At 45.6% G+C, this 26,876-nt stretch overlaps 1 protein-coding gene across 4 annotated transcripts in view; it reads left to right on the forward strand.

Annotated features, from left to right (window-relative positions):
- Positions 1 to 26,876, forward strand: part of LOC135526642 (glutamate receptor 1-like) — a 168,638-nt gene that overhangs the window by 113,315 nt on the left and 28,447 nt on the right. For all 4 annotated transcript variants that reach the window (XM_064955155.1, XM_064955158.1, XM_064955156.1 and 1 more), the window contains exon 11: positions 7,230 to 7,678. In XM_064955155.1, coding sequence (XP_064811227.1) covers positions 7,230 to 7,678 — 449 coding nt within the window. The remainder of the gene's footprint in view (positions 1 to 7,229; positions 7,679 to 26,876) is intronic.

The following is a 26,876-nucleotide window of genomic DNA, read 5'->3' on the forward strand; positions in this document are numbered from 1 at the left end:
CTCCTGACGTTCCTACCAGCTCTCTCAGGGTGGAGGGCCCTGAACTGACGAATGAGGTCAGGGTCCAGGATGTCTTTGGCAGGAACCCAGGAGCGCTCCTCGGGACCGTAGCCTTCCCAGTCCACCAGATACTGCCAGGACCGCTGCACCCGGCGGGAATCCAGTATCCGATGGACGGTATAAGCCGGCTGGCCTCCAATGATACGAGGCGGAGGGGGAGGTCTGTCTGCCGGGACAAGGGGAGAAAAAACAACAGGTTTTAACAATGAAATGTGAAATGTGGGATTAATCTTAAGGGATCTGGGTAAGTGTAGGCGATAAGAAACTGGGTTAACTCTCCTGGCAACCTTGAAGGGACCGATGTATTTTTGGGACAGCTTGCGAGACTCCACCCGTAGAGGTAAGTCTCTTGTGGAGAGCCAGACTCTCTGGCCGGGGCGCAGGGTAGGCCCGGGACGGCGACGTCTGTTGGCTTGTTGTTGGTACCTCTGTGAGGAACGCATAAGATTAAGACGGGTCTTCCTCCACATAAGCCGACAGCGTCTGACGAACTTCAAGGCTGAAGGCACTCTGACTTCTGCCTCCTGGTCCGGGAACAATGGAGGAGCATAGCCAAACTGACACTCGTGCGGGGACATACCAGTGGAGGAGGAGCGCAAGGTGTTGTGCGCGTATTCGGCCCAAACAATAAAGGATGACCATGTGGACGGGTTGTCACGAGTCATACATCGGAGGGTGGTTTCCAGCTCTTGATTCATCCTCTCTGTTTGGCCGTTGGACTCCGGATGGTACCCTGAAGATAGACTGGCAGAAGCCCCCATGAGTTGGCAGAAGGCCTTCCAAAACCTTGAGGCGAACTGGGGACCTCTGTCAGAAACCATATCTTGAGGAATGCCGAAGACTCGGAACACATGATTAATTACCAACTCAGCCGTTTCCTTGGCAGAAGGTAACTTAGTCAGAGGGACGAACCTGGCCGCCTTTGAAAACCTGTCGATTATGACTAGGATAGTAGTATTGCCATGGGATGGAGGAAGTCCAGTAATAAAGTCCAATGAGATATGGGACCAGGGTCTGTGGGGAACAGGTAAAGGGTGAAGGAGTCCTTGAGGGCGGAGGCGAGAAGATTTGCCCTGGCAGCACACGGGACAGGCATTGATGAAAGTGGCAACGTCTTCTCTTATGGTAGGCCACCAGAACTTACGCTGGATGAACTCCAAGGTGCGACCTACGCCCGGATGACAGGTGAGGCGAGAGGAGTGCCCCCACAGAAGGACCTGAGTCCTCACTGCCTTGGGGACAAACAACCGATTGGCAGGACCTCCTTTCGGGTCCGGTTCGCTAGCTTGAGCACGTCTCACGGTATCCTCAACTTGCCACGAGATCGGAGCCACAATCTTAGCAGCAGGAAGGACAGGCATGTCCGTGTCATCTCGAATGGCAGGAGCGTAGACTCGGGACAGGGCATCCGGTTTGAGATTCTTCGACCCGGGCCGATAGGTGAGGATAAACTGGAATCGATTGAAGAAAAGAGACCATCTAGCTTGTCTAGAGTTCAACCGCTTCGCCTGCTGGATATACTCCAGATTTTTGTGGTCCGTAAGCACTTGAAACGGGTGAGAAGCCCCCTCGAGCCAGTGTCTCCATTCCTTCAATGCCATCTTAACCGCTAGGAGTTCACGATCCCCCACATCGTAGTTCCTCTCAGTCGGGGTAAGCCGGTGTGAGAAGAAAGCGCACGGATGAAGCTTCTTGTCTTCACCCCTCTGAGACAGGACAGCTCCAACACCAACCTCTGATGCGTCTACCTCCACCACAAATGGTTCATCCGTAGTCGGTAGTATCAGGATGGGAGCAGAGAGAACGCGCTGCTTGAGTCCTTGGAAGGCCGTCTCAGCTTCTCTTCCCCACAAAAACCTTGCATTGCCACCCTTGGTTAAAGCTGAGAGAGGGGCTGCCACCAAGCTGAAGTTCTTGATGAACTTGCGGTAAAAGTTTGTGAAGCCCAGGAAACGCTGAACTTCCTTAACGGATTTGGGGGTGGGCCAATCCGCTACCGCCCCTACCTTCCTGGGGTCCATTTGGACTCGACCGGGTTCCACTACAAATCCCAGGAATTGTACTCGGGATGAATGGAATTCACATTTTTCCGGCTTAACGTACAGATGGCTGTCCAGGAGGCGTTTGAGTACTTGTCTGACATGCTTAGTGTGTTCTTGAAGGGAGCTCGAAAAGATGAGGATGTCATCCAAGTAAACAAACACAAATATGTTAAGCATATCCCTAAGCACATCGTTTATGAGCGCTTGGAACACCGCTGGGGCGTTGGTCAGGCCGAAGGGCATCACCAAGTATTCATAGTGACCAGTAGGCGTGTTGAAAGCGGTCTTCCACTCGTCACCAGGTCTGATCCGCACAAGATGGTATGCGTTCCGCAGGTCAAGCTTAGTGAAAACCACTGCTTCCTGGAGCAGCTCGAAGGCTGTGGCCATAAGGGGTAGCGGGTAACGGTTACGGACGGTTATGGCATTGAGTCCCCGGTAGTCGATGCAAGGACGTAATCCACCGTCTTTCTTGGCCACAAAGAAAAATCCTGCTGCGCCGGGGAGGTGGATGGACGCATGAGGCCTGCTTCCAGAGCGTCCTTGATGTAGGTATCCATAGCAGCTCGTTCGGGTGGAGATAGGGAAAAGATCCGACCCCTGGGGGGGCAAGTGCCCGGAAACAGGTCGATGGGGCAATCGTAGGGTCTATGGGGTGGTAGCATGGTGGCCCTCTGTTTGCTAAACACCAGTTTGAGGTCATGGTAACACTCGGGAACTCGGGTCAGGTCGATGGATTCTAAAGACTCGGGAGTAGAACTCGGGGAATTCTGGAAAATACAAGTAGCTTGGCACGTAGGACCCCACTGCTTGATAGTGCCCACAGACCAGTCGATGTGAGGGTTATGGCTGTGAAGCCAGGGGTGTCCAAGGACGAGAGGGAACTCGGAACAGGAGATCAAATGAAAGTTCATCAATTCCTGGTGTTGTGAAACTGAAAGTCGCAAGGAGGTAGTGACATGAGTGACAAGTCCAGATCCCAAAGGGCTTCCATCCAATGTAGTGACCCTCATGGGTTCACTTAGAGGTTCAGAGGGAACGCCATTCTCCTTCGCCCAGACACCATCCATGAAGTTACCTGCGGCTCCAGAGTCTACCAAGGCTTGAAGGTGAAGCTTGTGGTTGTCCCAGGAGAGGGTGACTGGAATGAGCAGACGGGAGTTGGACGGATGGGAGGAGGTTATGTTTCCCGTTACAGTTCCCCCGGTCTGTACGGGACAGAGCGTTTCCCTGGAGCCCGGGACACGTGGAACGGAAATGGCCCGGTTTGCCGCAATATAGACAGCGTCGCTCCCTCATCCGGCGGTCTCTCTCAGCCTGGGAGATGCGTCCAATCTGCATGGGTTCCGATGGAGCCAGCGAGGATAAAGGTGGGGACTCGGAGCTGGGACTGATAGGGGCTAGAGGTCTACGGTTGAGTTCTCTCTCTCAGACGCTGGTCAATGCGTGAGGCCAACTTGATCAGGGACTCGAGATTGTCCGGTGGTTCCCGAGTGGCCAGTTCATCTTGGATAGTGTCGGAAAGGCCTTTCAGAAAGCACACCGTGAGCGCCTCGTTGTTCCAGCCACTTGCTGCTGCCACCGTGCGGAACTGGATGGCATAGTCCGTCACGCTGCGCCAACCTTGGTGGAGAGTCAGGAGCTGTTTGGCTGAGTCAGAACCACTGCTTGGGCCTTGAAACACTCGTTTGAATTCCTCAGCAAAGGCAGAGTAGCTGGCACAGCAGGAACTATGGGCATCCCACACAGCAGTAGCCCAGGCCAGGGCTTTTTCCGACAGCAGGGTGATGATATAAGCGATCTTAGACCGGTCGGTGGGAAACGACGAGGGTTGTAGCTCAAAGGAGAGAGAACATTGGGTGAGAAACCCTTTACAAGCACTTGGATCACCTGAGAACCGTTGGGGAGGTGGAAGACGAGGTTCAGCCAGGGGGTTAACTGCCATGGGTACGTGAATCTGAGGTACTGGGACGGGAACTGTTGCCGGGGTAAGACGATCAGATATTTGCTTAATGGAAGTCAGCATCTCCGACAGAAGATGAGAATGTCTAGCCATTAAGGCCTCTTGCTGAACCAGGGCGGCTTCGTGGCGTTGGACAGTCTCCTGGTGGTGGGACAGCATGGCAAAAAGGTCCTGGGAACTGGCTGCCTCTGGGTTCATTTTGGCTCTGTGTTTCTGTCAGGACCCGGTTACGAACCTGGGTCTCCGGAGTGAGAAACAGTCACTTAACCAACTGAGCCACGAATAGTCAGCAGAACCCAGAAGATGAGGCAGACACAGCAGTACTTAAGACGGTGTATTTAATAAAGTAAAAAGGAGAAGTCCTTCAATACAAAAATGGCAAATCCAAAAGGTGGTAGGAATAGCACAAAAAAGCCTCAAGAGATACTCAAAAACAAAAACAGAATTCCACAAGAGCATCCACCGGAATCGACAAGAATACACAGAACACTAGGGCTGGGTGCTAACATACAAACACAGAGCACAGAACTGAGGGAAACTAAGGGTTTAAATACAATCAGGGGAAAACGAGGCACAGGTGCAAATAATAATGGGGAACAAGGGAAAAAACATAAGGTCAAAAAGCACAATGGGGGCATCTAGTGACCAAAACCCGGAACAACCCTGGCCAAATCCTGACACCGCCTACGGGTATTCTTCAACATAAATGCTAAAACTACGTCACAATGCTGTAGACACCCTGGGGAATACATAGAAAAAGTTGATAGCCCATTCACTGCTCAATAGGGACACATTGGAACGCCGAGCTTTCAAAACAGAAGGCACATCAGTTCTGTTATACTCACAGACAATATTTTTACAGTTTTGGAAACGTTATAGTGTTTTCTAACCTAAGCTGTCAATTATATGCATATTCTGGCATCTTGTCATGACAAAATATCCTGTTTAAAACGGAACCGTTTTTTTTCCAAAAATGAAAATACTCCCCCTGGAGTCGCAACAGGTTTTAACAAAACCTCTGTATGTGTACAGCCTCATGCAGTATAGACACTGAGTATGCTAAACATTAGGAACACCTTCCTGATATTGAGATCCACAGGGAGGCTGGCCCATGTTGACTCCACTGCTTCCCACAGTTGTATTAAGTTAGCTGGATATCCCTGGGTGGTGGACCATTCTTGATACACACAGGAAACTGTTGAGTGTGAAAACAGCAGCATTGCAGTTCTTGACTCAAACCAGTGATCCTAGCACCTACTGCCATACCCCCATTCAAAGCCACTTCAATATTCACCCTCTGAATGGCACACATACACAATGAATCTCAATTGTGTCCCAGGTTTAAAAATCCTTCTTTAGCCTGTCTCCTACCGTTCATCTATACTGATTGAAGTGGATTTAACAAGTGACATCAATAAGGGATCATAGCTTTCACCTTGATTTACTTGGTCAGTCTATGTCATGGAAAGAGCACTTTATAATGTTTTGTACACTCGGTTTGCAGTATTTGCAGTATTTTCTCTCCTTCGTTGTCCTCCTTCCGCACACGTACTGCACTGGACAGTATCTAGCTCTATTTCCGGATGGAGTAAAGTGTTTGTATTTGCAGATGTAGGATCTTCATTTGATCACTCTTTTGTTGTTGATAATTTTCCTGCGTAGCAGGAAATGCAAACTTGTAGTGTATTTAAGGTTTATAAAGGATTCTAAAGTTTGTAATTTCGAATTTAAACATTTAAAAGAAAAATGTATCTACAAAAAAGCCCATTAATTATAATCCACATAATAATTCACATTTCCTGTTGCTGAAGGATTATTTTCCTGCTATAGTGAACTGGCTCAAATTAAGATCATGCATCTGTATACAGCTTGGTATATCCTATTGTTTTGAATATTTTCTCTGCTTGAGTATAGCTCAGGGTCAAGATGACAGCACAACTCAAATATTTATTGCTAACATGTCTCTCTTTCCCTCTCCCTATCTCTCTAACACGTCTCTCTTTCCTTCTCCCTACCTCTCTAACACACTCTCTTTCCTTCTCCCTACCTCTCTAACATGTCTCTCTTTCTCTCTCCCTACCTCTCTAACACGTCTCTCTTTCTCTCTCCCTACCTCTCTAACACGTCTCTCTTTCCCTCCGCCCTACCTCTCTAACACGTCTCTCTTTCCCTCCGCCCTACCTCTCTAACACGTCTCTCTTTCTCTCACTACTTCTCTAACACGTCTCTCTTTCTCTCCCTACTTCTCTAACACGTCTCTCTTTCTCTCCCTACCTCTCTAACAAGTCTCTCTTTCTCTCCCTACCTCTCTAACACGTCTCTCTTTCCCTCCCCCTACCTCTCTAACATGTCTCTCTTTCTCTCTCCCTACTTCTCTAACACGTCTCTCTTTCCCTCCCCCGTACCTCTCTAACACGTCTCTCTTCCTCTCTCCCTACCTCTCTAACACGTCTCTCTTCCTCTCTCCCTACTTCTCTAACACGTCTCTCTTTCTCTCCCTACCTCTCTAACACGTCTCTCTTGCCCTCTCCCTACCTCTCTAACACGTATCTCTTTCTCTCACTACTTCTCTAACACGTCTCTCTTTCCCTCCCCCGTACCTCTCTAACACGTCTCTCTTTCTCTCTCCCTACTTCTCTAACACGTCTCTCTTTCTCTCCCTACCTCTCTAACACGTCTCTCTTGCCCTCTCCCTACCTCTCTAACACGTATCTCTTTCTCTCCCTACCTCTCTAACACGTCTCTCTTTCCCTCCGCCCTACCTCTCTAACACGTCTCTCTTTCTCTCACTACTTCTCTAACACGTCTCTCTTTCTCTCCCTACTTCTCTAACACGTCTCTCTTTCTCTCCCTACTTCTCTAACACGTCTCTCTTTCTCTCCCTACCTCTCTAACACGTCTCTCTTGCCCTCTCCCTACCTCTCTAACACGTATCTCTTTCTCTCCCTACCTCCCTACCTCTCTAACATGTCTCTCTTTCCCCCTCCCTACCTCTCTAACATGTCTCTCTTTCCCTCTCCCGCCTTCACTCCTTCCCTACCTCTCTCTCTTGCATCCCTCCTTCCCTCTCTACGTCTTTGTCGCCTTCCCTCCGTCTCTACCTCCCTCCTTCCCTTACTTTCTCTATCCTTATGTTCCTCCCCCTCACCTCTTCTCTCCTCCAGAAAGCAGACGTGGCGGTAGCCCCGCTGACCATCACCCTGGTCCGAGAGGAGGTGATCGACTTCTCCAAGCCCTTCATGTCTCTGGGTATCTCCATCATGATCAAGAAGCCCACCAAGTCTAAACCAGGTGTCTTCTCCTTCTTGGACCCGCTGGCCTATGAGATCTGGATGTGTATCGTGTTCGCCTACATCGGTGTGAGTGTGGTCCTGTTCCTGGTGAGCCGCTTCAGCCCCTACGAGTGGCACGCAGAGGACTATGAGGAGGGGGCCGACCCCCAGACCCCAACCCAGCCGACGGGGCCCGGTACTGGGCAACAGTCGGGGCAGAGCCCTGGTCAGCAAGGCCAGAACCAGCAGAATCAGGAACAGACCAACGAGTTTGGCATCTTCAACTCTCTCTGGTTCTCCCTGGGAGCCTTCATGCAGCAGGGATGTGACATCTCACCCAGGTAGGAAACCCACTTAGAAATACAGGTAGATCTGAAGTAGAAATACAATCGGGCGCTCACAGTGATTTGAGTACGGATAAAATGCCAGGGCTGAATTAGTGTCCCAGTCCGCCCCTGCAAGCTCCAGTCTATTATTGTATTGACATTTTTTGTTTTTCCCCAATTCAATAGGGTTTTCTTGGTACCACTTTTGCATGTTGTCTTAGAGAAACTTTAGATTACATGGAGTGAGATAAAACAGTGAGACTGACAGAGCATCATCCCAGGGAGTTGACAGGGTGGTCATAGTACTGTACTACTGTTGAAAAGGTTGCTTATGTTTTCTGATAAACACTCTTCTCTGTGATTGTTCGTCTTCAACTTTTAAGGTTTGTTATTGTTGTTGTGTAATAGTTAAAAAAGTGAATGTGTTTTATTTTTAACCCTCATTTAAACCAGGAAGCACCATTGACATAAATGCTCTTTTGTGTGTGTGTGTGTGTGTGTGTGTGTGTGTGTGTGTGTGTGTGTGTGTGTGTGTGTGTGTGTGTGTGCGTGCGTGCGTGCGTGCGTGCGTGTCCCAATACACTCCCCATCCAGGGAGTCCCTCTGTCTGTCAGTCAGTCAGATAAAACAGGACTAAATAAGTTCTCTTCTTTCATGATCAATGGTCTTCACAGAAGCCTTTACACTAAGTCAGCTGTCATTGAATACTTCACACCAGTCCCAAACAGAGACGGTTCCCTAGTCCTGCTCTTTCAGTTACACGAGTTGTACGTTACACATTTACAGTGGGACAGAAGTGGTACTAAAATACTTCTAAACTAGAGAACCAAAAAGGATGAACTCATGAAGACGTGAAGTTATTCTACACTGCCTTCAGAAAGAATTCACACCCCTTGACGTTGTCCACATTTCGTTGTGTTTAAAATGGATAAAATTGCGATTTCTTTGTAACTGACCAACACAGAATACCCCATAATTTCAAAGTGGCAAAAAAAATATTCTCGAACTGTTAACAAATGAATTAAAAAGGAAAAGCTGAAATGTCTTGAGTCAATAAGTTCAGGAGTAAAAAATTGCTTAACATGTCATGGACTGTGTGTTTAACACGATTTTGGAATGACTACCTCATATCTGTAGCCCACACATACAATTATCTGTAAGGTCCCTCAGTCAATCAGTGAATTTCAAACACAGATACAATGACAAAGACTAGGGAGGTTTTCCAAATCATTGCAAAGAAGGGCACCTATTGGTAGATGGGGTGGGGGGTGGGGTGAGGCAGACATTTAATATACATTTTGAGCATGGTGAAATGATTAATTACATTGGATTGTGTATCAATACACCCAGTCACTGCAAAGATACTGGCGTCCTCCTTACTCAGTTTCCGGAGAGGGAAGAAACCGCTCAGGGATTTCACCATGAGGCCAATGGTGACTTGTAAACAGTTACATGGCTGTGATAGGTTGAAAACTCGGATCAACAACATTTTGTAAGTCGCTCTGGATAAGAGCGTCTGCTAAATGACTTAAATGTAAATGTAAATTGTAGTTACTCCACAATACTTACCTAATTGACAGAGTGAAAAATAACTTTCACGTTTCAAGGTAAGACCAAGATGCTGACAACATCGAATTAACAACATGTTCTACTCATTATTCCTTGTTAATAAAGCAAACATTTATGCTTTCATTTGATTGAAATAATACAACTGGGCAGTGTTTCAGGATCAAAAATAAACAGAATGGAGCTAAGCACAGGCAAAATCCTAGAGGAAAACCTGATTCAGTCTGCTTTCCACCAGACACTGGGAGATGAATTCACCTTTCAGCAGGATAATAACCTAAAACACCAAAGGCCTAATCTACACTGGAGGTTCTTACCAAGAAGACAGTGAATGTTCCTGTTTTGACTTAAATCTGCTGGAAAATCTATGGCAAGACATGAAAATGGTGTTCTAGCAAGGAAGAATTTTTAAAAGTATAATGGGCAAGTGTTGTACAATCCGGGTGTGAAAAGCTCTTAGAGACGACCTCAGATCTGTAATCACTGTCAAAGTTGATTCTATCATGTATTGACTCAGGGGGTTGAATACTCCTCTAATCAAGAAATATTTGTTTTATTTTTCATAAATGTTTTACAAATGTTATAATTTTTCATTACTGAGTATTCTGTGTAGATCATTGACAATAAAAAAGACAATTTAATCCAGTTTGATCCCACTTTGTAACACAACATTTTGAAAAAGTCAAGGGATGTGAATAGTGTCTGAAGGCACGGTAGTGCTCTTTATTAACACAGCTAGATCCCAGATCTGAGAGCTTCAGCTAACTCCAATGTCTATGACAGTCATACTATGAACACTGCAGAGAGGAGTTCGCTTAAACAGAGAGCACCAGCAAAAGAAAACCCCATTCACCAGGAAGGCTGGACCTATGGCCTAAACTCTGTCCACTCTTATGTGAACTGCGCTGAGGGAGGGGTGGGTCGATTGTGTGTCTTGAACAGTGTCACTAGCTCTGTCCAGCTCCAACCCGGAGAGAGAGCTCTGATGAACTGTGCCACCGTCGGCTCCCTTCTCTAAAGGTCACCAATTAAGAATCTCATTAAAGTGTCTCAAATTAGAGACACAAAGAGGTTGATTCTCTCTCTCAGGGACACCAGGGGGGCCTTCTGAGAGGAGGAGAGAAGAAGGTAGAGGTCAGGAGAGGAGAGGAGAGGAGAGGAGAAGAAGGAGGAGAGGAGATGAGAAGAGGGGAGAGGACAAGAGAGGAGGGGGTGAGAAGGAGGAGAGGAGGACATAATGAGAAGGGAGAGAAGAGGAATTTAACCACTACCAGTCTCTTCCAAGGCATTGACTGACTCACTGGACCACTGGAGAGAGATTGTGATTGTAAGAGCCTTGCAGTACAGTGAGGGGAAAAAAGTATTTGATCCCCTGCTGATTTTGTACGTTTGCCCACTGACAAAGAAATGATAATGTGTGCAAACCTGGTGGCCTACTACAAGAAACGTCTGACCTCTGGGTTTGCCAACAAGGGTTTTGCCACCAAGTACTAAGTCATGTTTTGCAGAGGGGTCAAATACTTATTTCCCTCATTAAAATGCAAATAAATTTATAACATTTTTGACATGCGTTTTTCTGGATTTTTGTTGTTGTTATTCTGTCTCTCACTGTTCAAATAAACCTACCATTAAAATTATAGATGGATCATTACTTTGTCAGTGGGCAAACGTACAAAATCAGCAGGGGATCAAATACTTTTTTCCCTCACTGTATGGGTACTATATCCGATAAATCAAAGGCCTCTTTTGGACCTCTTCTGTCCCTGCTGTGTCTTCTGTCCCTTCTGCTAAGCTAGCAGAGTAAACACACACACACAGATGTACAGAATGTCTGCTAAGCTAGCAGAGTAAACACACACACACAGATGTACAGAATGTCTGCTAAGCTAGCAGAGTAAACACACACACACAGATGTACAGAATGTCTGCTAAGCTAGCAGAGTAAACACACACACACACAGATGTACAAAATGTCTGCTAAGCTAGCAGAGTAAACACACACAGAGATGTACAGAATGTCTGCTAAGCTAGCAGAGTAAACACACACGCACAGATGTACAGAATGTCTGCTAAGCTAGCAGAGTAAACACACACAGAGATGTACAGAATGTCTGCTAAGCTAGCAGAGTAAACACACACACACACAGATGTACAGAATGTCTGCTAAGCTAACAGAGTAAACACACACACACAGATGTACAGAATGTCTGCTAAGCTAGCAGAGTAAACACACACACAGATGTACAGAATATGCTGCTCTCACAGTGTAATAGAGCACACCACTCCAATAAATATCGATCTCCTAGTACGTCCAGTGGAGGACATCATAATTCTTATAGGCAGAGAACTATGTATAGTCTTGTAGATCTCTCGCTCTCTTTCTTTCTATTTCTCTCTCTATTTCTCTCTCTCCCTCTACCTCTCTCTCTTTACTTATCTTTGTCTTTCTCTCTCTCTCTCTCTCTCTCTCTCTCTCTCTCTCTCTCTCGCTCTCTCGCTCTCCTTCAATCTCTCACCCTCTGGGGTCTACAGCAGCGATATAGTACTTTAATGTATATAATCTACTGTACTCATCGTTCCCAGATGAGCTGGCCCCGTTACTTCATGTCTGGGCATAGGGGACTCTCTAGAGAGGGCGGCCTTCACCAAACTCAACTGTCATGTGTCCATAGCTCCATGCGAGTGCAGTCTTCTCTTGATGAGCCACAGTCAGTGTGTTCTGCGTTAGTTGAATCATTCCTCGCTGGGCTGGAACAATAAATCTGGTTTTCCCTAATGGAAATGTTTTAAAAATGCTTATTCTGTGTTGACTTGTGTTGTCTGTTTTTATTTGGTCACTCCTGAGAACAGAATGTTAGTTTTACATCTGTGTGGAGACAGTCGAGAGAGAGATAGTGTTGCTTTTAGTTGCCTGTCGTCTTCCACTCAGGCCTTTTAATCAGAGACGAGTTTACAAAAGACGTTAACGACGTTCAGCCGTTATTAATCAGCGCTGTGGCGTTTAATTCCCAGACGCTGTCGTCTGAAGAGATACAGGAGTCCTAAATGGCTCCCTATAACCTATATAGTGCACATACTTTGACCAGGACCTATAGTAGTGTATTGTATAGGGAATATGGAGCCATTTGGGATGCATCCCTGCCTTTGTCTGTTCCTTAATGCATTCTGATTGGCTGGTACTAAAGGTATGTCTGCCTAGAGCTCTGTAGAGACAGGGCTGTGTGTGTGTGTGTGTGTGTGTGTGTGTGTGTGTGTGTGTGTGTGTTTTGTGTGTGTGTGTGTGTGTGTGTGTGTGTGTGTGTGTGTGTGTGTGTGTGCGAGATCTCTCCTACAGTACACGCCTGTGTGTGATCTCCTCTCTCTCTCTCTCTCAGCTATTTATTCACTCTAAATCCTTTGTTTACTGTGGGCTTTCTAAATGTCACCCCTGTCAGTCAGAGCTCCTAAACCCTCCCATCCATGACATTCCTCCTCTCCTCTCCTCTCCTCTCCTCTCCATGTATCTCTGTAGACAGGTGAGCTAGAGAAGCAGGGATCTTCCCCCTTACAGCCCCCTTCTAGCCCCTCTACTCACTCTCTCCTCATATCCTCCACCTGTGCCTCTCTCCTCAGCTTCCCTTTCCTCCTCTCTCTTTCCCCAAGCTCCCTCCCTTTCATAGATTTCTCCTTCTCTCTCCTAGCCTCCTCTCCTCCCTTCTTTTCATATCTCTCCCTCCCTCTCTCTCTGTCCCTCTGTATTTAGGGATGAACTGATTTGGCAGACACTGTGTACATGTGCGTGATTGTGTGTGAGTGAGTGAGCATGTGTGAGTGAGCATGTCCGTGTGTGCGTGTGTGAGTATGTACGTGCGTGTGCACACACACACACACACACACACACACACACACACACACACACACACACACACACACACACTAACCACACGACACCAAGGTGTGATTCTCTAACGAACAAAGTCAATCAAAGCCAACTGGGTGTTTCCTCACTATTAGTGTGAGAACAACAGAAAGTCGCTATGCTCAATGTGTGTTTCCCTTGAGGACTTGTCTCCTCTCCACACCTGCTTGGTCGGTCATTAGCACCGCTAGCCTAAAACAAATCAACCCTGTCACTTACTAAGATACCTGCCCCCCCCCCCACACACACACACACACACACACACACACACACACGCACACGCACACGCACAGAGAGAGAGAGAGAGAGCGTTCACTGCCCGTCACAATCAACATTTCTCAGCCCACTGGTAAAAAGCAATCCATAATGAATAATGGATCCAGTCTAATAATTGTGATGTGTGTGTGCTCGTTTTTGTGTGTAAGTGTGTGTATATGAAAGCAATCACAACCTTCCTCTAATCTCATGCCTGCTGAACATATGATATCTGTTTCTCTCTCTCTCATCTGAATGTCTCTCATACAGATCTGTCTCTTCCTATACATGTTCCTCTCATCTGAATGTCTCTCATACAGATCTGTCTCTTCCTATACATGTTCCTCTCATCTGAATGTCTCTCATACATATCTGTCTCTTCCTATACATGTTTCTCTCAGCTGTTAGATCTCAATGATTGGAAACATAAATGGTTTCTTCTCTCTCTGGTTTTTGTTGGTTAGTTTGTGCAAATGCTTTATGTAGGTTCTGATGTGTATTCCTGACAGTTGTTTTAAAGGAATTTCAATTTCGCTAATTTTGTAGTACTTTGATTAGAAATGAACATTCTCTACTGCTGAAGTCATCTCCACTACAGTTATCAACCAGAACAATGGAAACATCAACACAGTATACTGCTGAAGTCATCTCCACTACAGTTATCAACCAGAACAATGGAAAACTCAACACATTATACACTCCTAAAGTCTAGGTTAATCATGTGACATAGCAAGATTGTATCCTTAAACAATAAGGCCCAGAGTGGTGTGGTGTTTGGCCAATATATCAGGGCTGTTCTAAGACACAACTCACCGCGGAGTGCTCGGACACAGCCCTTAGCCGTGGTATATTAGCCATATATCGCAAACCCCCGATGTGCATTTGTCACATTCGTCATAATGATGAGACCAAGGCGCAGAGTGAGTAGAGTTCCACATAATTTTAATAAACTGAAACTCACCTAACAAAACAACAAACAACCAAACGAACCATGAAGCTACTGATGTGCACTAAGGCAACTATACATAGACAAGATCCCACCACACAAATGAGTAAAATGGCTACCTAAATATGATCCCCAATCAGAGACAACGATAAACAGCGTCTCTGATTGGGAACCATACCAGGCCAACATAGACATACAAAAACACCTAGACATACAAAAACCCTAGACATACAAAACTAGAGTACCCACCCTAGTCACACCCTGACCTAACCTAAATATATAGAAAAACAGAGATACCTAAGGCCAGGGCGTGACAGCATTATTGCTATTATAAACTGGTTACCAACATAATTAGAGCAGTAAAAATACATGTTTTGTCATACCCATGGTATATGGGCTGATATACCACGGCTTTCAGCCAATCAGCATTCAGGGCTCAAACAACCCTGTTTTTGAATGTATTTTAAGCCTTAACCAGAGATGTGAATTACACCCTCACAGCGAACAACACACCGCAAACAACACACAGAGCTCTAGCGTGACTTCCTGAACTCGTTAGGATTGCTCATCTCATATTAATCTTGTCCGTCTATGACAATCAGAAATAGTTTTTGGTTTAAAATCTGTGAATTCTTTTGCTGTCTATAAATCGATCTGTTTTAGAGAAGTGACAGCCAGTGTTATAACAGTGTTTTAGAGAAGAGACAGCCAGTATTGTAGGGGCGTTTTAGAGAAGAGACAGCCAGTATTATAGCAGTGTTTTAGAGAAGAGACAGCCAGTATTATAGCAGTGTTTTAGAGAAGAGACAGCCAGTGTTATAGCAGTGTTTTAGAGAAGAGACAGCCAGTGTTATAACAGTGTTTTAGAGAAGAGACAGCCAGTATTGTAGGGGCGTTTTAGAGAAGAGACAGCCAGTATTGTAGGGGCGTTTTAGAGAAGAGACAGACAGTATTGTAGGGGCGTTTTAGAGAAGAGACAGCCAGTATTGTAGGGCGTTTTAGAGAAGAGACAGCCAGTATTGTAGGGGCGTTTTAGAGAAGAGACAGCCAGTATTGTAGGGGCGTTTTAGAGAAGAGACAGCCAGTGTTATAACAGTGTTTTAGAGAAGAGACAGCCAGTATTGTAGGGGCGTTTTAGAGAAGAGACAGCCAGTGTTATAACAGTGTTTTAGAGAAGAGACAGCCAGTATTGTAGGGGCGTTTTAGAGAAGAGACAGCCAGTATTGTAGGGGCGTTTTAGAGAAGAGACAGCCAGTGTTATAGCAGTGTTTTAGAGAAGAGACAGCCAGTATTGTAGGGGCGTTTTAGAGAAGAGACAGCCAGTATTATAGCAGTGTTTTAGAGAAGAGACAGCCAGTATTATAGCAGTGTTTTAGAGAAGAGACAGCCAGTGTTATAGCAGTGTTTTAGAGAAGAGACAGCCAGTGTTATAACAGTGTTTTAGAGAAGAGACAGCCAGTATTGTAGGGGCGTTTTAGAGAAGAGACAGCCAGTATTGTAGGGGCGTTTTAGAGAAGAGACAGACAGTATTGTAGGGGCGTTTTAGAGAAGAGACAGCCAGTATTGTAGGGGCGTTTTAGAGAAGAGACAGCCAGTATTGTAGGGGCGTTTTAGAGAAGAGACAGCCAGTATTGTAGGGGCGTTTTAGAGAAGAGACAGCCAGTGTTATAACAGTGTTTTAGAGAAGAGACAGCCAGTATTGTAGGGGCGTTTTAGAGAAGAGACAGCCAGTGTTATAACAGCGTTTTAGAGAAGAGACAGCCAGTATTGTAGGGGCGTTTTAGAGAAGAGACAGCCAGTGTTATAACAGTGTTTTAGAGAAGAGACAGCCAGTATTGTAGGGGCGTTTTAGAGAAGAGACAGCCAGTATTGTAGGGGCGTTTTAGAGAAGAGACAGCCAGTATTGTAGGGGCGTTTTAGAGAAGAGACAGCCAGTATTGTAGGGGCGTTTTAGAGAAGAGACAGCCAGTATTGTAGGGGCGTTTTAGAGAAGAGACAGCCATTATTGTAGGTGCGTTTTAGAGAAGAGACAGCCAGTATTGTAGGGGCGTTTTAGAGAAGAGACAGCCAGTATTGTAGGGGCGTTTTAGAGAAGAGACAGCCAGTATTGTAGGGGCGTTTTAGAGAAGAGACAGCCAGTGTTATAGCAGTGTTTTAGAGAAGAGACAGCCAGTGTTATAGCAGTGTTTTAGAGAAGAGACAGCCAGTGTTATAGCAGTGTTTTAGAGAAGAGACAGCCAGTGTTATAGCAGTGTTTTAGAGAAGAGACAGCCAGTGTTATATCAGTGTTTTAGAGAAGAGACAGCCAGTGTTATAGCAGTGTTTTAGAGAAGAGACAGCCAGTGTTTTAGAGAAGAGACATCCAGTGTTATAGCAGTGTTTTAGAGAAGAGACAGCCAGTGTTATAGCAGTGTTTTAGAGAAGAGACAGCCAGTATTGTAGGGGCGTTTTAGAGAAGAGACAGCCAGTATTGTAGGGGCGTTTTAGAGAAGAGACAGCCAGTATTGTAGGGGCGTTTTAGAGAAGAGACAGCCAGTGTTATAACAGTGTTTTAGAGAAGAGACAGCCAGTATTGTAGGGGCGTTTTAGAGAAGAGACAGCCAGTGTTATAGCAGTGTTTTAGAGAAGAGACAGCCAGTGTTATAGCAGTGTTTTAGAGAAGAGACAGCCAGTGTTATAGCAGTGTTTTAGAGAAGAGACAGCCAGTGTTATAGCAGTGTTTTAGAGAAGAGACAGCCAGTGTTATAGCAGTGTTTTAGAGAAGAGACAGCCAGTGTTATAGCAGTGTTTTAGAGAAGAGACAGCCAGTGTTATAGCAGCGTTTTAGAGAAGAGACAGCCAGTGTTATAGATTGTGATTGAGTTAGATTGTATAGATTGAGGACCCGGTTCAGTTTACTTCAGGACATTGTCTGTTGTGTTTTATTTATGACTAAATCACATCAAGGCAACTCTTGATCACACAGAAGCATTCACACACTGAGGCAGACACGAATACAACATTTACATTTTAGTAATTTAGCAGACGCTCTTATCCAGAGCAACTTACAGTAGTGAGTGCATACATTGTTTTACTGATCCCCCATGGGAGTCAAACCCACAACACGCACACACACACTCTTAAATGTTCCTTTTGGAGGCTAGCTATTTTCAGTAATATAACCGTGACAGAGTCAATGAACTTCTGACTAGATTTCCCATAGGGGTTCAGGCCCTAAGTCTAATGTAGAGATAACACCATGTACCAGATAGGGGTTCAGGCCCTATGGGAAATCTAATGTAGAGTTAACACCATGTACCAGATATGGGTTCAGGCCCTATGGGAAATCTAATGTAGAGTTAACACCATGTACCAGATAGGGGTTCAGGCCCTATGGGAAATCTAATGTAGAGTTAACACCATGTACCAGATATGGGTTCCGGCCCTATGGGAAATCTAATGTAGAGTTAACACCATGTACCAGATGGGGGTTCAGGCTCTATTGGAAATCTAATGTAGAGTTAACACCATGTACCAGATGGGGGTTCAGGCTCTATTGGAAATCTAATGTAGAGTTAACACCATGTACAAGATATGGGTTCAGGCCCTATGGGAAATCTAATGTAGAGTTAACACCATGTACCAGATGGGGGTTCAGGCTCTATTGGAAATCTAATGTAGAGTTAACACCATGTACAAGATATGGGTTCAGGCCCTATGGGAAATCTAATGTAGAGTTAACACCATGTACCACATGGATGGATTGGTTAGCTGTGTGGTCATGCTTTAATGGCTGTATAGTAACGAGTTCTGTATGTCACAAGGACTGGCCTATTAGAAACCCATATGTTCTGATTGTTAAAATAATTTGTAGATAGGCTAGTAAGTAACTGGCTAAAGCAGAGTAGATAGGCTAGTAGGTAACTGGCTAGAGCAGAGTAGATAGGCTAGTAACTGGCTAAATCAGAGTAGATAGGCTAGTAACTGGCTAAATCAGAGTAGATAGGCTAGTAATTGGCTAAATCAGAGTAGATAGGCTAGTAACTGGCTAAAGCAGAGTAGATTGGCTAGTAACTGGCTAAAGCAGAGTAGATTGGCTAGTAACTGGCTAAAGCAGAGTAGATTGGCTAGTAACTGGCTAAAGCAGAGTAGATAGGCTAGTAACTGGCTAAAGCAGAGTAGCTAGTAACTGGCTAAATCAGAGTAGATAGGCTAGTAATTGGCTAAATCAGAGTAGATAGGCTAGTAACTGGCTAAAGCAGAGTAGATTGGCTAGTAACTGGCTAAAGCAGAGTAGATTGGCTAGTAACTGGCTAAAGCAGAGTAGATTGGCTCGTAACTGGCTAAAGCAGAGTAGATTGGCTAGTAACTGGCTAAAGCAGAGTAGATAGGCTAGTAACTGGCTAAAGCAGAGTAGCTAGTAACTGGCTAAATCAGAGTAGATAGGCTAGTAACTGGCTGAATCAGAGTAGATAGGGTAGTAACTGGCTAAAGCAGAGTAGATTGGCTAGTAACTGGCTAAATCAGAGTAGATAGGCTAGTAATTGGCTAAAGCAGAGTAGATAGGCTAGTAACTGGCTAAAGCAGAGTAGATTGGCTAGTAACTGGCTAAAGCAGAGTAGATTGGCTAGTAACTGGCTAAAGCAGAGTAGATAGGCTAGTAACTGGCTAAAGCAGAGTAGCTAGTAACTGGCTAAATCAGAGTAGATAGGCTAGTAATTGGCTAAATCAGAGTAGATAGGCTAGTAACTGGCTAAAGCAGAGTAGATTGGCTAGTAACTGGCTAAAGCAGAGTAGATTGGCTAGTAACTGGCTAAAGCAGAGTAGATTGGCTAGTAACTGGCTAAAGCAGAGTAGATTGGCTAGTAACTGGCTAAAGCAGAGTAGATAGGCTAGTAACTGGCTAAAGCAGAGTAGCTAGTAACTGGCTAAATCAGAGTAGATAGGCTAGTAGGTAACTGGCTAGAGCAGAGTAGATAGGGTAGTAACTGGCTAATTCAGAGTAGATAGGCTAGTTACTGGCAAAAGCAGAGTAAATAGTCTGTGCGCTGTCGGAATCTCCCGCATGTTCAGCGCTTCTAGAGCCTTCCTCCTCTACAGTGCTGCCGGAGCCTCCTGCCTGTTCGGAGCAGCCTGTGCTGCCAGTCAGCATGGAGCAGCCAGAGCTGCCAGTCTGCATGGAGCAGCCAGAGCTGCCAGTCTGCATGGAGCAGCTAGAGCTGCCAGTCTGCATGGAGCAGCCAGAGCTGTCAGTCTGCATGGAGCAGCCAGAGCTGTCAGTCTGCTTGGAGCAGCCAGAGCTGCCAGTCTGCATGGAGCTGCCAGTTTGCATGGAGCTGCCAGTCTGCAAGGAGCTGCCAGTCTGCAAGGAGCTGCCAGTCTGCAAGGAGCTGCCAGTCTGCAAGGAGCTGCCAGAGCTGTTAGTCTGCATGGAGCAGCCAGAGCTGTCAGTCTGCAAGAGGCCGCCAGAGCTGTCAATCTGCATGGAGCAGCCAGAGCCACCAGTCAGCATGGAGCAGCCAGAGCCGTCAGTCAGCATGAAGCAGCCAGAGCCGTCAGTCTGCCAGGATCTGCCAGTCAGCCAGACTCTTCCAGATCTGCCAGTCAGCCAGACTCTTCCAGATCTGCCAGTCATCCAGACTCTTCCAGATCTGCCAGTCAGCCAGACTCTTCCAGATCTGCCAGTCAGCCAGAATCTTCCAGATCGCCCAGTCAGCCAGACTCTTCCAGATCGGCCAGTCAGCCAGACTCTTCCAGATCGGCCAGTCAGCCAGACTCTTCCAGATCTGCCAGTCAGCCAAACTCTTCCAGATCTGCCAGTCAACCAGAATCTTCCAGATCTGCTAGTCAACCAGACTCTTCCAGATCTGCTAGTCAACCAGACTCTTCCAGATCTGCTAGTCAACCAGACTCTTCCAGATCTGCTAGTCAACCAGACTCTTCCAGATCTGCTAGTCAACCAGACTCTTCCAGATATGCTAGTCAACCAGACTCTTCCAGATCTGCTAGTCAACCAGACTCTTCCAGATTCGCTAGTCAACCAGACTCTTCCAGATCCGCTAGTCAGCCAGGATCTGCCTGATTCAACTGCCTGGCTGGGCTTCCTCTCAGTGCTGGGCTTCCTCTCAGTGCTGGGCTTCCTCTCAGTTCTGGGGTTCCTCTCAGTGCTGGGCTTCCTCTCAGTGCTGGGCTTCCTCTGTCCCGAGCTGCCCCTCTGTCCCGAGCTGCCCCTCTGTCCCGAGCTGCCCCTCAGTCCAGTGGGGTTCTGGGTGAGGACTACTAGGCCATGGTCGGCGGCGAGGGTGGACAATCCTAGGACGCGCGGAGGGGGGACTAAGACATTCATAGAGTGGGTTCCACGTCCCGAGCCGGAGCCGCCGCCATGGACAGGCGCCCACCCGGACCCTCCCTATTGTTTTGATGTGCGTCCGGGAGTCCGCACCTTAGGGGGGGGGGGGGGGGTTCTGTCACGCCCTGGTCTATATTTATTATGTTATCTTCAATTATTGAGTCAGGCCAGGGTGTGACATGGGTTTATTTGTAGTGTGTTTCGTCTTGGGGTTGTGTGGGGTGTATAGATTAGTCTATGGCTGCCTGAGGCGGTTCTCAATCAGAGTCAGGTGATTATCGTTGTCTCTGATTGGGAACCATATTTAGGTAGCCTGGGTTTCACTGTGTGTTTGTGGGTGATTGTTCCTCTCTCTGTGTTAGTGTTCACCAGACAGGCTGTATAGGTTTTTCACAGTTCCGCTTGTTGTTTTTGTATTTATAAGTTATTTCATGTATCGTCATGAGCTAAAGCAGAGTAGATGGGCTAGTAACTGGCTAAAGCAGAGTAGATTGGCTAGTAACTGGCTAAAGCAGAGTCGATTGGCTAGTAACTGGCTAAAGCAGAGTAGCTAGTAACTTGCTAAAGCAGAGTAGATAGGCTAGTAACTGGCTAAAGCAGAGTAGATAGGCTAGTAACTGGCTAAACAGAGTAGATTGGCTAGTAACTGGCTAAAGCAGAGTAGATTGGCTAGTAACTGGCTAAATCAGAGTAAATACAGTTCTCTAGTAACTGGCTAAAGCAAAGTAGCTAGTAACTGGCTAAAGCAGAGTAGATAGGCTAGTAACTGGCTAAAGCAGAGTAGATTGGCTAGTAACTGGCTAAAGCAGAGTCGATTGGCTAGTAACTGGCTAAAGCAGAGTAGCTAGTAACTTGCTAAAGAAGAGTAGATAGGCTAGTAACTGGCTAAAGCAGAGTAGATAGGCTAGTAACTGGCTAAACAGAGTAGATTGGCTAGTAACTGGCTAAAGCAGAGTCGATTGGCTAGTAACTGGCTAAAGCAGAGTAGCTAGTAACTTGCTAAAGAAGAGTAGATAGGCTAGTAACTGGCTAAAGCAGAGTAGATAGGCTAGTAACTGGCTAAACAGAGTAGATTGGCTAGTAACTGGCTAAAGCAGAGTCGATTGGCTAGTAACTGGCTAAAGCAGAGTAGCTAGTAACTTGCTCAAGAAGAGTAGATAGGCTAGTAACTGGCTAAAGCAGAGTAGATAGGCTAGTAACTGGCTAAACAGAGTAGATTGGCTAGTAACTGGCTAAATCAGAGTAGATTGGCTAGTAACTGGCTAAATCAGAGTAAATACAGTTCGCTAGTAACTGGCTAAAGCAGAGTAGCTAGTAACTGGCTAAAGCAGAGTAGATAGGCTAGTAACTGGCTAAAGCAGAGTAGCTCATAACTGGCTAAAGCAGATTAGATAGGCTAGTAACTGGCTAAAGCAGAGTAGCTAGTAACTGGCTAAATCAGAGTAGATAGGCTAGTAACTGGCTAAATCAGAGTAGATAGGCTAGTAACTGGCTAAAGCAGAGTAGATTGGCTAGTAACTGGCTAAAGCAGAGTATCTAGTAACTGTCTAAAGCAGAGTAGATAGGTTAGTAACTGGCTAAAGCAGAGTAGATAGGCTAGTAACTGACTAAATCAGAGTAGATAGGCTAGTAACTGGCTAAAGCAGAGTAGAGAGGCTAGTAACTGGCTAAAGCAGAGTAGATAGGCTAGTAACTGACTAAATCAGAGTAGATAGGCTAGTAACTGGCTAAAGCAGAGTAGAGAGGCTAGTAACTGGCTAAATCAATCAATCAATCAATCAATCAATCAATCAATGTATTTATAAAGCCCTTTTTATATCAGCAGATGTCACAAAGTGCTATACAGCCTAAAACCCCAAACAGCAGCAATGCAGATGCACAAAGACATTGTTCATCTGGATATTGCCACATGAAACCGAATCTCATCGGGATGCAGTTCTGTACATTTCACATCTGTATTGCTCTGGATTTTTGATGCTGGTGAAAAAAAATATTCTGTTTTCTTTTAAGGTGGGAATTGAACAAGTAACTGCTGGAGTTACAGTATACTGTGCCCCACATGTGTGCCATGAGACTGTCCGAAAGACATGACCAGATTGAGAAAAGTGCTTGAGATGAAGGGACAGATAACAGCGATAGCCAAGGTTGGAGACCTAAAGGCACAAAAGGCACTAAGTGTGGAGATTTCTGTTTTATGTGATGCAGAAAATTAAGAGACTGCTATCCTGTAATGCTGAATTTCAATATGGGGCTGGTGGCAGCAATATATACATTTACGGTGAAGCTGGAGGTAGAAAATTCAGTTCATAGCACATTGAGGCATAGGAGTTACCGAGGACATTTTCTTTTAACTCCCCATTTTGAAAGCTTGCTGTACCTGACCTTCAGTCATCCTCTGGTGTGTATATTATCAAATGGCATTAATCATAGTCAGGAGAACACATGTCTAAACAGATCAACCTCCTGTACTACAAAACATTCATTAAATTGTGTAACATTGGAGAAAAATAAAACTGACTAGGAGCATCTAGAAGAACATTGCACAGTATCATTCCTAAAACCCATTACAGTTCAGCCCTGGTGCATCAATTTTACTATTTGGTTTGCGTACCACAAACACATGAATTGTGGACCAGTTTACACAAAAAGAAGTCTGGATACAAGTCTGGATACAAGTCTGGATACGAAAGCAAAATTTCACTTTGAGAATGGACTTCCTAGCTTATATTATTTTGATGAGCAGTCTATGCAGTTAAATGTTGAGAGTGCAGACTTGGTGTCAGAAGACTATGGAAGACCGTAATGGACTCAATTGCCATACATGCACATGTCATAGTGGGGTCAATATATAAATTCATAATGAGTACCCTGTATTGATTTGTTAAATGAAAAGAATGGTTACGACGGTGATAAATGTACTTAAGTTGACAATTTAGTTTAATTGAAGATCTGTTAAGTGAAAAGTTATGGAGAGCCACAGCACAATTAGAAATTAAGCACACCACCGGGCTTCAAAGAAGAGTAGCAGTATAACTTCAGACCGTCCCCTCGCCCATACCCGGGCGCGAACCAGGGATCCTCTGCACACATCAACAGTCACCCACAAAGCATCGTTACCCATCGCTCCACAAAAGACACGGCCCTTGCAGAGCAAGGGGAACAACTACTTCAAGGTCTCAGAGCAAGTGATGTCACCGATTGAAACGCTATTTAGCGCGCACCACCGCTAACTAAGCTAGCCAATAACCGTAATCTCCTTTATGACTAAATCAGAGTAGAGAGGCTAGTAACTGGCTAAATCAGAGTAGATAGGCTAGTAACTGGCTAAATCAGAGTAGATAGGCTAGTAACAGGCTAAATCAGAGTAGATAGGCTAGTAACTGGCTAAATCAGAGTAGAGAGGCTAGTAACTGGCTAAATCAGAGTAGATAGGCTAGTAACTGGCTAAATCAGAGTAGAGAGGCTAGTAACTGGCTAAATCAGAGTAGATAGGCTAGTAACAGGCTAAATCAGAGTAGATAGGCTAGTAACTGGCTAAATCAGAGTAGAGAGGCTAGTAACAGGCTAAATCAGAGTAGATAGGCTAGTAACAGGCTAAAACAGAGTAGATAGGCTAGTAACTGGCTAAAGCAGAGTAGATAGGCTAGTAACAGGCTAAATCAGAGTAGATTGGCTAGTAACTGGCTAAAGCAGAGTAGCTAGTAACTGGCTAAATCAGAGTAGATAGGCTAGTAACTGTCTGAAGCAAAGTAAATAGGCTAGTAACTGGCTAAAGAGGAGTAGATAGGCTAGTAACAGGCTAAATCAGAGTAGATAGGCTAGTAACTGTCTGAAGCAAAGTAAATAGGCTAGTAACAGGCTAAATCAGAGTAGATAGGCTAGTAACAGGCTAAATCAGAGTAGATAGGCTAGTAACAGGCTAAATCAGAGTAGATAGGCTAGTAACAGGCTAAATCAGAGTAGATAGGCTAGTAACTGGCTAAATCAGAGTAGAGAGGCTAGTAACTGGCTAAATCAGAGTAGATAGGCTAGTAACTGTCTGAAGCAAAGTAAATAGGCTAGTAACAGGCTAAATCAGAGTAGATAGGCTAGTAACAGGCTAAATCAGAGTAGATAGGCTAGTAACAGGCTAAATCAGAGTAGATAGGCTAGTAACTGGCTAAATCAGAGTAGAGAGGCTAGTAACTGGCTAAATCAGAGTAGATAGGCTAGTAACAGGCTAAATCAGAGTAGATAGGCTAGTAACTGGCTAAATCAGAGTAGAGAGGCTAGTAACAGGCTAAATCAGAGTAGATAGGCTAGTAACAGGCTAAAACAGAGTAGATAGGCTAGTAACTGGCTAAAGCAGAGTAGATAGGCTAGTAACAGGCTAAATCAGAGTAGATTGGCTAGTAACTGGCTAAAGCAGAGTAGCTAGTAACTGGCTAAATCAGAGTAGATAGGCTAGTAACTGTCTGAAGCAAAGTAAATAGGCTAGTAACTGGCTAAAGAGGAGTAGATAGGCTAGTAACAGGCTAAATCAGAGTAGATAGGCTAGTAACTGTCTGAAGCAAAGTAAATAGGCTAGTAACAGGCTAAATCAGAGTAGATAGGCTAGTAACTAGCTAAATCAGAGTAGATAGGCTAGTAACTGTCTGAAGCAAAGTAGAGAGACGAGTAACTGGCTAAATTGGAGTAGATAGGCTAGTAACTGGCTAAAGAGGAGTAGATAGGCTAGTAACTAAAGCAGAGTATATGATATGCTACTATAGTAGATGGATGATCTGAAGGGCTGTGTCTGTGCAGGGATTTTGCAGCTAAAGAGGGAGAGCTGCCTCCCGCAAAGCGAGCCTGATCGAGGACAGAGAGAGAGATAAATAGAGAGTGTGAGATAGACAGAGAGGGAAGAGAGAAGGAAGGAGGAGTGAGATGACTTAAATCCTTCTTTCAGCTCAGATCGCCAGATCTGTTTGGAGAGCAGAGTGTGCTGCCATGGCAACCCAGCGAGACACGGACGTTCCTTACAGAGTGTCGCAGCTCACAGCATGTACCCGTATGTGTGTGTGTGTGTGTGTGTTTCACAGCACGCCTGTGTGTTTGTGTGGTTGTGCGTGCGTATGCATACTTGTACGGGTCTGTTGATACTATTTGCTAACTATCAGATTATACTGGAAGTTCTGATTAATGCAGCCATGGTTAGTGTTTCCTGCTGAAATTACTAACACTGTCTCTGTATGTGTGCATGTGAGATCTGTTAGTGTGTGTGTGTGTGTGTGTGTGTATGTGTGTGTGTGTGTGTGTGTGTGTGTGTGTGTGTGTGTGTGTGTGTGTGTGTGTGTGTGTGTGTGTGTGTGTGTGTGTGTGTGTGTGTGTGTGTGTGTTTTTCATCAACAGCTGTTGAATTGATTCACTCCATGTGTCACACTAGTACAATTTTACACAGCATTGTACAACTTAACACACTACGGTGGAAATGTCCACAGTTCCCTTAACACCCAACAAGAACCATCCTCTGTTTTGATGTAAACATTACTAACATAATTCACTCATTCTCCACTGCAAGAAAATACTGACCTTTATAGGATAGAGCTGAGAGAGAGAGAGAGAGGGGGGGGGAGTGGGGGAGAGAGAGAGAGTGGGGGAGAGAGAGAGAGTGAGGGAGAGAGAGGGGAGTGATATGGGGGAGCGAGAGAGAGAGAGAGAGAGAGAGAGAGAGAGGGAGAGAGGGGGGGATTGATATGGGGGAGCGAGAGAGAGAGAGAGAGAGAGAGAGTGAGGGAGAGAGGGGGAGTGATATGGGGGAGCGAGAGAGAGAGAGACAGAGGGATGAGTTCCAGCCAGGTCGCAAGATTCCGACTGCATTATTAGAGGCAACGTGGCAGTCGGAGCACACACACCTACACACACACACACCTAAACACACACACCTACACACACACCTACACACACACCTAGACACACACACCTACACACACACCTAGACACACACACCTACACACACACCTACACACACACCTAGACACACACACCTACACACACACTTAGACACACACCTACACACAAACCTACACACACCTACACACACACCTACACACTGCTTGTAATTGTAATTTTATGGTTGATGTACAGTGAAACACACACACACACAAAAACCTACACACTGCTCCGCCCTCAACCGTAAGGCTCTCCAGAGGGTAGTGAGGTCTGCACAACGCATCACCGGGGGCAAACTACCTGCCCT

The sequence above is a fragment of the Oncorhynchus masou genome, chromosome 32 (genome assembly GCF_036934945.1).
Source record: "Oncorhynchus masou masou isolate Uvic2021 chromosome 32, UVic_Omas_1.1, whole genome shotgun sequence".
In the NCBI taxonomy this organism is placed as follows: Eukaryota; Metazoa; Chordata; class Actinopteri; order Salmoniformes; family Salmonidae; genus Oncorhynchus; species Oncorhynchus masou.